Raw genomic sequence first — 12,499 nt, 5'->3', positions numbered from 1 at the left:
CTAGTTTGTACAGTCTGTTTACAGAGTATAGGTTAGGTTTTCATTTCTGTTTACCCCCTTTGCTGGCTACCCTTAAGCAAAGCATAATCTTCAGAAATGTTTCTGTAAGAAGAATTATACTACATAATATCATAAGAAAGGCTTTACTAGGAAGATGTTAAATAGGCTAGGTCCCTTTGTGTTTGGTGGGTAGACTGACGCTGTGATCTGCACACAATCGAGCACTCTGGGATCCTGATGGAAGACCATGTTTAGATACTTGGTCATCTCAAATAACATGGCGGTTTCTGAAAAAGTGCCCCTCCCCCACCACAGACTTTGTTTATCTGGTGGGCATGTGAATGAGAAAAACCATAGGAAAAAAGATAATGGCTTCTTTTTTTTTTTTTTTTCTGAGACGGAGTCTTGCTCTGCTGCCCAGGCTGGAGTTCAGTGGCTGGATCTCAGCTCACTGCAAGCTCCGCCTCCCGGGTTTACACCATTCTCCTGCCTCAGCCTCCCTAGTAGCTGGGACTACAGGCGCCCGCCTCGTCGCCCGGCTAGTTTTTTGTATTTTTTAGTAGAGACGGGGTTTCACCGTATTAGCCAGGATGGTCTCTATCTCCTGACCTCGTGATCCGCCCGTCTCGGCCTCCCAAAGTGCTGGGATTACAGGCTTGAGCCACCGCGCTGGGCCGATAATGGCTTCTTTGGGACCCACAACAGAGACTAATTCCTTATTAGAAAAGCATTGCTCAGTATTCCTTCCCTTCTGCTGTTCCCATGTCTCGCATCCCAAGAGAGACCTCATACCTGCAAAGCCTCCATCCCACAGCTGAGCTGGATTCTTACATCCAGTCAACTGGAGCAGCAGCAATTGGAGAATTAAGGAAAAACTCATGCATACACAGTGTAGCAAGACCCTAACCATTACTGATTCTTCCAAACCACTGGTTCTCAACCACGTCACCAGATCTAACCTTTCATAGCAAACATGTTGTTTCCCTTTTACTGTCCTGAAGTGTAATTCATGGATAACATAACACATTTACACACATAAACCCAGGCAATCTATTCTGTCTGAGCACTCAAACTATTGCTCTAACAAATATCTTCTTTCACTCCTGCATTATGTTTTTCCTCTCTACTGTGTCTTTACTATCAACAAACAAGCTATTATTTCCCCCATCTTAAAAACAAACAAAACAAAGTTAAAAAAAATCTGGGTTGCTATATCCACTATGTCCAACTACCACTTGACATCTCAATTTGCAGTTTTCTTTTTTCTTTCTTTTTTTTTCCTGTTTTTTTTTTTTTTTTTTGGAGATGGAATGGAGTTTTGCTTTTCTTGCCCAGGCTGGAGTGCAACGGTGCAGTCTCGACTCACTGCAACCTCCATCTCCCAGATTCAAGTGATTCTCCTGTCTAAGCCTCCAAGTAGCTGGGATTACAGGTGCCCTCAACCAAGCCTGGCTAATTTTTGTATTTTTAATAGAGATGGGGTTTCACCATGTTGGCCAGGCTGTTCTTGAACTCCTGACCTCAGGTGATCTGCCTGCCTCGGCCTCCCAAAGTGTTGGGATTATAAGCCTGAGCCACCGTGCCCGGCCAACTTGTAATTTCAATAGACATGTTGAACTTAACGTCCATATGGGGTTGAGTTGGGTGGAGGAAGATTGCAAAGATACACATCAAAATGTAAATAACAGTAGGATGAGGGTCTTGTGTGTGTATTTGTGTGTTTCTATATACTATTATGTAAAACTTCTATAATGAGCATTAACACTTTGAAAAACTTTTTATTTTGAAATAATTATAGATTCACAGAAAGTTGCAAAGATAGTATAGAGAGTTCCCGTGTACCCATCAACAGTTTTCCCCAGTGGTTTTATCTCACTTAAAGAGTACAATATCAAAACCAAGAAATAAACATTAGTGTGATGTGTGTGTATGTGTGTGTGTGTGTAGTTACAAGTCATTTTGTTATCTGTTTATTCCTGTAACCACCACTGCAATCAAGACACAGAACTATTCCATCACCACAAAGATCTCCCTGGTAATACCTCTTTGTAGTCAGACATATATCCCTATCCCAGTGATCCTTGCCCCAGGAAACTATGAATCTGTTCTCCATGTTATGTAAATGGAATCATACAGTACATGGCTACTTGATGATACTTTTTTTCACTTAATATAACGCCTTTGAGATGCATCTAATTTATTGTGTGTATCAATAGTTCATTCCTTTTTACTGCTGAGTCGTACTCCATGGTACATGTACCATGGTTTGCTTAACATGTCACCCACTGAAGAACATTTGGATGGTTTTCAGGTTTTGAATATTATGAATAAAATTGCTATTTTATTTCTGTACAGGTTTTTATGTGAAAATATGTTTTCATTTCTCTGGGTTAAATGCCAAGGAGTGCAATTGCTGGGTTGTATGGTAAGCACATACGGTTAGAAGGAATAAGTTACAGTGTTCACTAGCACAGCAGGATAACCATAGTTATCAATAATTTATTGTATATTTCAAAATGGTTAGAAGATTTGGAATGTTCTCAACATAAAGACATGATAAATGCTTGAGGTAATGGATATCCCAATTACTCTGATTTAATCATTGAACATTGTATGAATGTATCAAAACCCCACAAATATGTACAACTATTATGTATCAACAAAAAAAGGAATCTGACAAACTATTTTACAGAGTGGCCATAACATTTTGTATTTTCACTGTTAATGTATGCATGTACTCAGTTTCTCTGCATCCTTGCCAGCAATTGGTATTTTTGCTGTTTATTCTTTCAGCCATTCTGATAGATACGCAGTGATATCTTGTCACTCCAGATCTCTGAAGTTCTCTCTGCAATTCTGTCCTCTCTGGTACTGTGCTCTGTGAACTCCAGTTGCCTTGGCTTCTTTGGTCCCCCAATTTTATCTCCTCAGCTCAGGAAGACTGGTGGACTCTGCCTGGGTCTCCCTGTCTGTGCTACAGCCTGAAAACTCTTTCTAGGAAGTAAGCTGGGAGAATTGTAGGGTTCAGTTTTAACATCAATCTTTTCCACCGCTATCTCTTTACACCTATCTATCTGTCTATCTACCTATCATTTATCCACCATCTACTTATTTATCTATCATAAATTTTTCTTAACTACAAGTCAGGGGTTTTAGTATCAGAACTGCTATTAGTTATCTGTAGCATTTGGGACATTAACTTACTTGAGCCACTTCTTTATTTGTGAAATGAAGGTCATCCTATATCAGCCTTCTCATAATTCCTTCTATGAGATTCCAGGATACTGGTTGACTCTTCTAGAAGATACAGTGAGCAGTGTTGGTAGCCACAGTCCTTAGCATGTGCTATTTCTAAACAGAAAATGATACTGATTGGGTGGGTAATGAGCATGTGTTGGTAATCACTATGTAAGAGCAATAACAACAACAACTACTACATTTAGCCTTTTACATGCAGTGTCTTTTTTTTTTTTTTTTTTTTGAGACGGAGTCTCGCTCTGTCTCCCGGGCTGGAGTGCAGTGGCGGGATCTCAGCTCACTGCAAGCTCCGCCTCCTGGGTTTAGGCCATTCTCCTGCCTCAGCCTCCGAGTAGCTGGGACTACAGGCGCCCGCCACCTCGCCCGGCTAGTTTTTCCTATTTTTTAGTAGAGACGGGGTTTCACCGTGTTAGCCAGGATGGTCTCGATCTCCTGACCTCGTGATCCGCCCGTCTCGGCCTCCCAAAGTGCTGGGATTACAGGCTTGAGCCACCGCGCCCGGCCTACGTGCAGTGTCTTATATAATATTTACAACGGCCCTGTGAAGTAAGTGCTACTATTATCCAAATTTATTCATTTTTTATTTAAACGGTTTTTAGTATTATAAACCATTTTATGTCCAAGAACAATTCAAATTTAGATGAGAAAACTGTAGCCTAGAAAAAGAAAAAGAAAAGAAATAAAAGCCTGTCCAGTCTAAAGGTTATACTTATACAGACTTAGATTCTTTCTTTATATTTAATTAAAGGTTAATTTCAAATGATCTCTAGTAGTAACAAAACACTTTAGTTATAAAGAAGCAGGTGATGCGTGGTTGTTGAATACATTACCCCTGCTGACCTTAAACTGCTACTGGGCTCAGCGAAGAATTCTTGATTTTCTTTTCACATTGCAAATAGACCTCACCAGAATAAATGGGCAGAAAAGACACCAAAGAGGGATAGCACAAGCAAATGTGAGGGTGAAATGCAGTAAGTGCCTTGCAAAAGGAAGTGCTCAATACTGGTAGTTGGTGTTATTGTTCTTATTGTGAATTATAAACACCAGCACTACAAAAAGTCAGCCCAGTAGACTTTGTAAATCAGAGGTGGCTCCTAGACCATTTGAAAACTTCTGCCTCAACGACTAAGGAAAACATCTTCTTTTATTTTTATTTTTTATTTTTGTATATCACAGTTTAGGAAAACATCTTAAGAGATCGTGTTTATGTCTACAGAGGTTTTTTTATAGTGCTTTAACAGTCTTCAGGGTGATTTTATTTTTTATTTTTATTTTTGTAAAGGACAGCCAAGAAGTCTTCCAACAGTTTATTAGAAAGAATGTAGACATTTAAAAAAATCCCCACTGTCATGAACATAAATTGAGGTTTTCAGCCCTGGTATAAGCTGAATCGAAAAAAGAAATAAAAAATCCAATAGTGTATTAAACATTTTTCACTCATTTGCCATACTTGACTGAAGGGGTGTCCTGCCCCTCCACACCTGTGGGTGCTTCTCGTTAGGTGGAACGAGAGACTTGAGAAAAGAAATAATACACAGAGACAAAGTATAGAGAAAGAAAAGCGGGGCCCAGGGGACCGGTGCTGTGCTTACAGAGGACCCACGCCGGCACCGGTCTCTGAGTTCCCTCAGTATTTATTGCCAAAAGATAAGGGAGTAAATCAGCAGTAAGACATACAGATACACGGAGATGTTCCATTTACCAGGGACCGGCAGGAGACAGATGTTTTTCTTTTACTGAGATTTAAGAGAATGGTACCGACCTTCAACCACAAGCAGGCTTTAAGCATTTGCCTAACAAAGCACATTCCTTACAGCCCAAAATCTTTTCAACTTTAATTAGCACAGCGATGTCTCTAGCAAGGACAAGATTGGGGGTAGAGTCACAGATTAACAGCATCTCAAATACAGAGGCAAATGGAGTCTCTTAAATTTACTTCTTTCTGTATAAACACAGTAACAAGCTGACCTCTCTTTTCCCCACACTTGACAATGCAAATACAAATCTGGTCTAAATGTACAGACTCTCAAGCAACAATGTACAGCTTTCTTCGTCCTCCATGCTAAGAGATGTAAAAGCTTAAGGGTCAAACAATACCAAATGTATAGGCTTCAAAAACCATCTAAGTTAGGGCATTCTCTAGTTTTAGCTAAGATATACCTGGAACACTGACAAGTGATCACTTACATAGAATAATGTGAAGTAAATTTTTTGAAAAATAAATTTTAGTGGAACAATTCTGAAGGGTAACACCAGAGGAATAGCAGGTTACCAATAAGGTGTCAGCCAATTTGTTCCAGCCACTTTTGAATCCATGTTCTATAATCTAAAATTTAGTTCTCTTTCCCTAAGCTGAGCGCTTCCTATCATGTCAGTATCTACCTTATGAAGAAAAGGAGACTTAGGTGAGGTGTTTTTATGTATCACAACAGCTGCATCAATTGCCTAGGACCTCAACAGCTTCATGAAAGTCTGGGAAATGTTCATGCATAAGGTTATTGCCTTAGCTGACTTAAAATTGCCCCATATATGGCCGGGCGCGGTGGTTCAAGCCTTGTAATCCCAGCACTTTGGGAGGCTGAGACGGGCGGATCACGAGGTCAGGAGATGGAAATCATCCTGGCTAACACGGTGAAATCCTGTCTCTACTAAAAAATACGAAAAACTAGCCGGGTGAGGTGGCGGGTGCCTGTAGTCCCAGCTACCTGGGAGGCTGAGGCAGGAGAATGGCGTAAACCCGGGAGGCGGAGCTTGCAGTGAGCCGAGATCGCGCCCCTGCACTCCAGGCTGGGTGACAGAGTGAGACTCCGTCTCAAAAAAAAAAAAAAAAAAAAAAAAAAAAAAAAATTGCCCCATACAATGATACATATCAACCCTTAGTGAACCCCTTTAAAAAACAAACAGGTTGAAAAACGGGTTAAAGTAGGCAAATACAGCATCTGCCTTTAGAGCTATCAACTCAGGAATTCTCTCAATTACGAAATCTTGCAGAGTTCTTTTTCTTTCTCAAAATCCAAGTGACGACAATATTCCTTACTCCAGATCTGGCATTTTTTCATCATCACTGTCTTGTGAATCATCATCTGCTCCATCTACTTCTGGTAAATCTACATCCTCATCACCACCCACGTTGTTCATTTTCTCAGAGAAACGATCAAAACTAGACATGTCTTCATCTGAATCATCTTCCCAGTCTTCCCAATTATTGAAGTCGACACTAAGCCAATTAAGCTTTTCCCTTTATTTTGTTTTTTTTTTTTTTTTTTTTTTTGAGGCGGAGTCTTGCTCTGTCGCCCGGGCTGGAGTGCAGTGGCTGGATCTCAGCTCACTGCAAGCTCCGTCTCCCGGGTTTACGCCATTCTCCTGCCTCAGCCTCCCGAGTAGCTGGGACTACAGGCGCCCGCCACCTCGCCCGGCTAGTTTTTGTATTTTTAGTAGAGACGGGGTTTCACCGTGTTAGGCAGGATGGTCTTGATCTCCTGACCTCGTGATCCGCCCGTCTCGGCCTCCCAAAGTGCTGGGATTACAGGCTTGAGCCACCGCGCCCAGCCCCCTTTATTTTGTTAACCTTGGCCATGACTGGCCAGATTCTCCTTTTCGTAAACAACATAAAATTGATCTGTCCGTTCTTTTATGCTTGGAATCATTTGGGTCAATACAGTGAAAAAGATCAATTCCATTTAAATGCTTAAAATTATCACTTCCTCCGAGACACCTGAATGTAAGTTTGGATTTTTCAAAATTTACATTAACATCCTTACTGTCTTCAACACAAAATTCAATGAAGACATAGTCCCTTCGATCGTACCACTTTGCAGAAGCAGGCTGCACTGTGAACGGGGCAGGGAGACGGGCGAACGGGTGGACGGGCCTCTCTGGCGGCGCCTGCTGCTAGGGAGTCCACTTCTTTCCAGTGGCGACTCCGCGTTTTCTCCGCGTTGCGGCCTCTTCTGGCTTCCCTCAGGCGACTGCGGCAGCGGCAGTCTAGACCTCGGTCCCCAGAATGCACCGCGCGGAAAGAGCGGCTCCTCCGGTCAGGGAGAAGAGGAAAGTGTCTCCAGGGTGATTTTAAAAATATTATGTCATAATGTCAATTTTTGCTAAAGAAGTGAACCTTAGGATCAACATTGTAACCCTCCTGGTTTTATTCACCCAGACTATAGGGACTGATAAGGATAGTGCTGCTTTGGATAGTCCCCTGTCTAGGGCTAAATGATCAGATGTGCAAAATCTGGATAGTCTTATGGGAATGTGGTTATTGGCTGGGGGAATGGAAAGAGGGAGTAGAGAGTGAACAACTGGATAAAGGTACAGGTAAAGATATGTGAAAACTCATGATTGACTCAAATACTCTAAATCTTGTCATAATACACTTGCAAAGTGTGAAAAGCAAAATAATTATGTTGGAGAGATGGCCAAATAAAGGCCAAAGATCTTGACACTGCAGAAATTTTAGGAGAGGATTAAAGGAAGTACATGTATACATGTAGCAAATACAAGAAAAGACTAAACTTGAAATTCATGCACAAGGTCAGGCTGCATAAACCACAGGATAGTGGGTGTAACTCAGGAGCAGAACAATTGATCCGTGAAACAAAACTGTCTGCAATTTCCCAGGCTGGAGACATTTCCTGTCTTGGATGTCTGGATCTGTCTCAGTGCCCAGATAGCCTCACTTCAAAGTGTTTATGGGAACAGAAGCAATTGGCTGAGTGTGTTTGCTCAGCGCTAGGCAGAGGAAGTGAAAAAGGAGGTGGGTTTAGGAAGTAAGTATGTGTTTAAGAGCACGTGGACCACCAGAAGATAACCACTTTCCTTCAGACTAGCAGCCAGGGCACTGCTCACGAAGAAGGAAACCCTGGGAGGGAAGAACTTGGGGAACGAGAGGACACAAGAATCTCTGCAGCTTCTTAGGTATGTAGGTAAGTCATAGAGGTGTTGGGTGCCTCAAGAAACAACATGGAGCTGCTCTCTCTTTTTAAAAATAAATACTTTTCGCCTGTAGTCCCAGCTACTCGGGAGGCTGAGGCAGGAGAATGGCGTAAATCCGGGAGGTAGAGCTTGCAGTGAGCTGAGATACGGCCACTGCACTCCAGCCTGGGCGACACAGCCAGACTCCGTCTCAAAAAATAATAATAATAATAAAATAAAATAAATAAATACTTTTTAAAAAAATATTTTCAACTTTACAGAAAAATTGCAATAATAATTCAGGGAACTCATGAATATTCTTTATCCAGATACATTATTTTTTTAAACTTCTCTTATTTATTTATTTAGAGATAGATTCTCACTCCAGTTGCCCAGGTTGGGGTGTAGCAGTTGGATCATGGCTCACTGCAGCCTCAACTTCCTGGGCTCAAACCATCCTCCTACCTCAGCCTGCCGGGTACCTGGGACGACAGACACACGCCACCATGCCAGGCTAATTTTTTTGTATTTTTTGTAGAGACAGGGTTTCACCATGTTGCCCAGGCTGGTCTCAAACTCCAGGACTCAAGTGATCTGCCTGCCTCAGTCTCCCAAAGTACTGGAATTGCAGGCGTGAGCCACTGTGCCCAGGCTCCCCTATTTATTTTTTTATCATTTTCTTTCTCTCTCTGTAAACACACACATGTATACAATCCATATATCTATATTCTGAAGCATTTGAGAGTATATTGCATATGTTGTGCTCTTTTCCTCCTTAATATTTCAGAGTGCATCTGCTAAGAAGAAGGATCTTTTCTTAAATAATCAAGGTACAATTTTACATTCAGTATATCAAACACATATATACAGTGGTTCTCCCTACCCAGTTTCAGTTACCCATGGTCAACTACGGTCTGAAAATATTAAATGGCAAATTCTAGAAATAAACAATTCATAATTTAAAGTTGCATGCTGTTCTGAGTAATGTGATGAAATCTCTCACTGTCTCACTGCATCCTACCTGGGATGTGAATCATCCCTTTGTCCAGTGTATCCATGTTGTAGACACCACCCAGCCATTAGCGACTTAGTATCTGTTATCAGATGCACCATCAAGGTATCTCAGGCTTGTGTTCACATAACCCTTATCTTACCTAATAATAGCCCCAAAGTGCAAGAATGATGATGCTGGCAATTCAGATATTCAAAAAGAACCCGTAAAGTGCTCCCTTTAAGTGAAAAGGTGTAAGTTTCTCAACTTAACAAGGAAAGGGGGGGAAGCATATGCTGCAATTGGTAAAATCTACAGTAAGAAAGAATTTTTATCTGCAAAAGTTTGAACAGTACATTGTTATAATTGTTCTATTTTATTAGTTGTTGTTAATATACATTGTCTAATTTATAAATTAAACTTATGTAGATATGTATGTATAGGAAGAAAACAGTGCATGTAAGGCTTTAGACATTCACTGGGGTCATGGAACATATTCCCTGTGGATAAGGGGGACTGCCATAATACTCTTATCTACTACAGAGATTATAATTTTATCAATTGCCTCAATAATGTTCTTCCTAGCAATTTTTTTTTTTTTTTTTTTAAATTCTGGCAGGGAATGTCTCTCTTTGTTAAGGGGATGAGACTGGCCTAGCAGGACAAAGATGCATGCTCAGCTCTCCTTAGGATCTTTTTTTTTTTTTTTTGAGACAGAATCTCATTCTGTCACACAGGTGGCACCATCTTGGCCTTCTATCGGGTTCAAGCAATTCTCGTGCCTCAGCCTCCCGAGTGGCTGGGACTACAGGTGTGTGGCACCATACCGGCTAATTTTTGTATTTTTAGTAGAGATGGGGTTTCACCATGTCGGCCAGGCTGGTCTTGAACTCCTAACCTCAGGTGATCCACCTCCCTCGGCCTCCCAAAGTGCTGGGATTACAGGTATGAGCCACCAAGCCTGGCCTTCTTAGGATCTTTATGAGTAAGGGAACCCCCAGCAGGTCAGTTGTTTGATTTTCTTTGGTTTAATTCTTATTCCATTTCTTCCCTGAGAGTACAAAGCTAATCAGCAAGACCACCCAGGTGTTAAGAGATCTTTAGTAATAGAAGGAATCTGTCTTGACAAGGTACAGCTTCAGCAGGGGCCTGAGATGTAAAATTGGACATCTTCCCTCCAGCCTCACCTTAGGAGTAAGAATGGACTGTGGTACTTTTTCTATTCCTTTTTATCTTTTGTGGGGAAGGTGGGTAGCAAGTAGAGTAATAGATACTTGAATGAGCAAAAGCAAATTTGGGATAAAAATAAAGAGCTGGTATTCTGTGGTAAATCTAGTCCTATATTGAGAATAAGGCTTTCTACAAGAATTTCCCTAAAGGAGAATGTGACCTGTACATACTTGTCTTCTCAATCATTCTCTGGTTATTTGGAACAAATTTCTGTTTAAGAATCAATTGATGTCAGGAGCATGGTGGCTCACACTTGTAATCCCAGCACTTTGGCCAAAGTGGGATGATTAATTGACCCCAGGAGTTCGAGACCAACCTGGGCAACATAGCAAGACTCATTCCAAAAAAAAAGAGCTGGGCATGGTAGTGTGTGCCTGTGATCTCAGCTACTTGGGAGGCTGAAGCAGGAGGATCACTTGACCCTGGGAGATTGAGGCTTCAGTAAGCTATGATGGTGCCACTGTACTCCAGTCTGGGTGACAGAGCAAGACCCTGTCTCAAAAAGAAAAAAAAAAAAAAAATCAGTTGATGTCAACTTTCCTCACTGATTTACTATATGTAATTTACCTCAGAACTGCTTTCCCTGGTCATCTTCCTAGTCTTCAAGAGAAAGAACATGAGGAAACTTCCACCTTTTATTACATAGCAATAGTGAATGTGGTGGGGAGGAACAAGAGAAATGGGAAAGGAAAGAGAAATCACTGCCTTGAAGAGGGTAATGTGGCGAAGGGAGAGGAGACCCCAAATACAATGCTGTAGGGCTTAGGGAGACTACAGTCTCTACTAGAGCCAATTTTGATCTTAAAGTCATGTTCTTCCATTTCCCGCTTCCTCTCCAGGCAAAATGAGGCTGAATCTGGTGCAGATCTTTTTCATGTTGCTGATGCTGCTGCTGGGCCTGGGGATGGGCCTGGGGCTGGGGCTTCAAATGGCTGCAGCAGTCTTGGAGGAGAGTGATCAACCGCTCAATGAATTTTGGTCCAGTGACTCACAGGACGAAACTGAGGCCACTGAGGAGGGAGAGGGCACCCAAACCACAGAAACGCTGGTACTTGGCAACAAAGAAGTGGTGCAGCCTCGCTGGCCAGAAGATCCCATCCTCAATGAAGATGAGGTTGGAGGAAACAAGATGCTCAGAGCCTCAGCTCTCTTTCAGAGCAACAAAGACTATCTTAGGCTTGACCAGACAGATAGAGAATGCAATGATATGATGGCACACAAGATGAAGGAGCCCAATCAGAGTTGCATAGCCCAATATGCATTCATCCACGAGGATCTAAAGACAGTCAAAGCTGTCTGTAACAGTCCTGTCATTGCCTGTGAGCTCAAGGGGGGAAAATGTCACAAAAGCTCCCGACCTTTTGATTTGACATTGTGCGAGCTGTCCAAACCAGACCAGGTCACTCCTAACTGCAATTACCTAACTTCTGTTATAAAAAAGCACATTATTATAACCTGTAATGACATGAAACTCCAGCTACCAACTGGATAATGAAGCAACTCATCATCTTTTTACTCTTCACCTTCTCCTGTTCCTCTTCCTTTTTTACTTCTTCTTTCTCATGTAGTTCTCCTGGTCTTAGGTATCACGCATATGTAATTCTTCCTTGCCTTGTGGGTCACCCAACCTGCATTTTGTTCCTAGGATTACAGATGGTAGAATAAAGTGATGCCTCGGTTCTCTCAGCTCTCCGTCTCTCCTTTCCTTTACCCTGGAAAGGAGTAAGTGAAGAGCTGCTGTAGTCCCTACTGTGGTCCTGGCCATCGATTTGTCTGTTTTTCTTTTTTTTTTTTTTTTTGAGACGGAGTCTCGCTCTGTCGCCCAGGCTGGAGTGCAGTGGCCGGATCTCAGCTCACTGCAAGCTCCGCCTCCCGGGTTTATGCCATTCTCCTGCCTCAGCCTCCTGAGTAGCTGGGACTACAGGCGCCTGCCACCGCGCCAGGCTAGTTTTTTGTATTTTTTAGTAGAGACGGGGTTTCACCATGTTAGCCAGGATGGTCTCGATCTCCCGACCTCGTGATCCACCCGTCTCGGCCTCCCAAAGTGCCAGGATTACAGGCTTGAGCCACCGCGCCCGGCCGATTTGTCTGCTTTTCTAAGTTTGTCTC

The 12,499-nt window shown here is 42.2% G+C and overlaps 2 protein-coding genes and 1 long non-coding RNA gene across 4 annotated transcripts; 1 reads left to right on the top strand and 2 right to left on the bottom strand.

Moving 5' to 3' along the window:
* Positions 1-4,550: 4,550 nt before the first annotated feature.
* On the bottom strand, positions 4,551-5,796 carry LOC117070086. Its single transcript, XR_004431764.1, has 2 exons — positions 5,244-5,796; positions 4,551-4,707 (listed from the first exon to the last, which is right to left on the bottom strand). It is a non-coding gene; the product is annotated as an uncharacterized LOC117070086 (long non-coding RNA).
* Positions 5,797-6,456: 660 nt separating this feature from the next.
* On the bottom strand, positions 6,457-10,981 carry LOC117071054 (prostaglandin E synthase 3-like). Its single transcript, XM_033190842.1, has 3 exons — positions 10,958-10,981; positions 6,818-7,149; positions 6,457-6,502 (listed from the first exon to the last, which is right to left on the bottom strand). The coding sequence occupies exons 1-3, from the start codon at positions 10,979-10,981 to the stop codon at positions 6,499-6,501; spliced, it is 360 nt and encodes a 119-aa protein (XP_033046733.1). The 3' UTR covers positions 6,457-6,498.
* RNASE10 (ribonuclease A family member 10 (inactive)) lies at positions 7,910-12,076 on the top strand. Of its 2 annotated transcripts, none has more exons than XM_033191384.1 (2): positions 7,910-8,172; positions 11,230-12,076. In XM_033191384.1, exon 2 carries the CDS (start codon positions 11,235-11,237, stop codon positions 11,880-11,882), a length of 648 nt encoding a protein of 215 aa, XP_033047275.1. In that variant the 5' UTR covers positions 7,910-8,172; positions 11,230-11,234; the 3' UTR covers positions 11,883-12,076. The 2 variants fall into 2 exon arrangements, with proteins under 2 accessions (XP_033047275.1, XP_033047276.1); XM_033191385.1 differs by lacking the exon at positions 7,910-8,172 and adding an exon at positions 8,966-8,999.
* Positions 12,077-12,499: the final 423 nt, after the last annotated feature.

Source organism: Trachypithecus francoisi, unplaced genomic scaffold (genome assembly GCF_009764315.1).
Source record: "Trachypithecus francoisi isolate TF-2019V2 unplaced genomic scaffold, Tfra_2.0 Lachesis_group3, whole genome shotgun sequence".
NCBI classification, from domain to species: domain Eukaryota; kingdom Metazoa; phylum Chordata; class Mammalia; order Primates; family Cercopithecidae; genus Trachypithecus; species Trachypithecus francoisi.
This window is presented reverse-complemented; position numbering and strand designations above follow the sequence as displayed.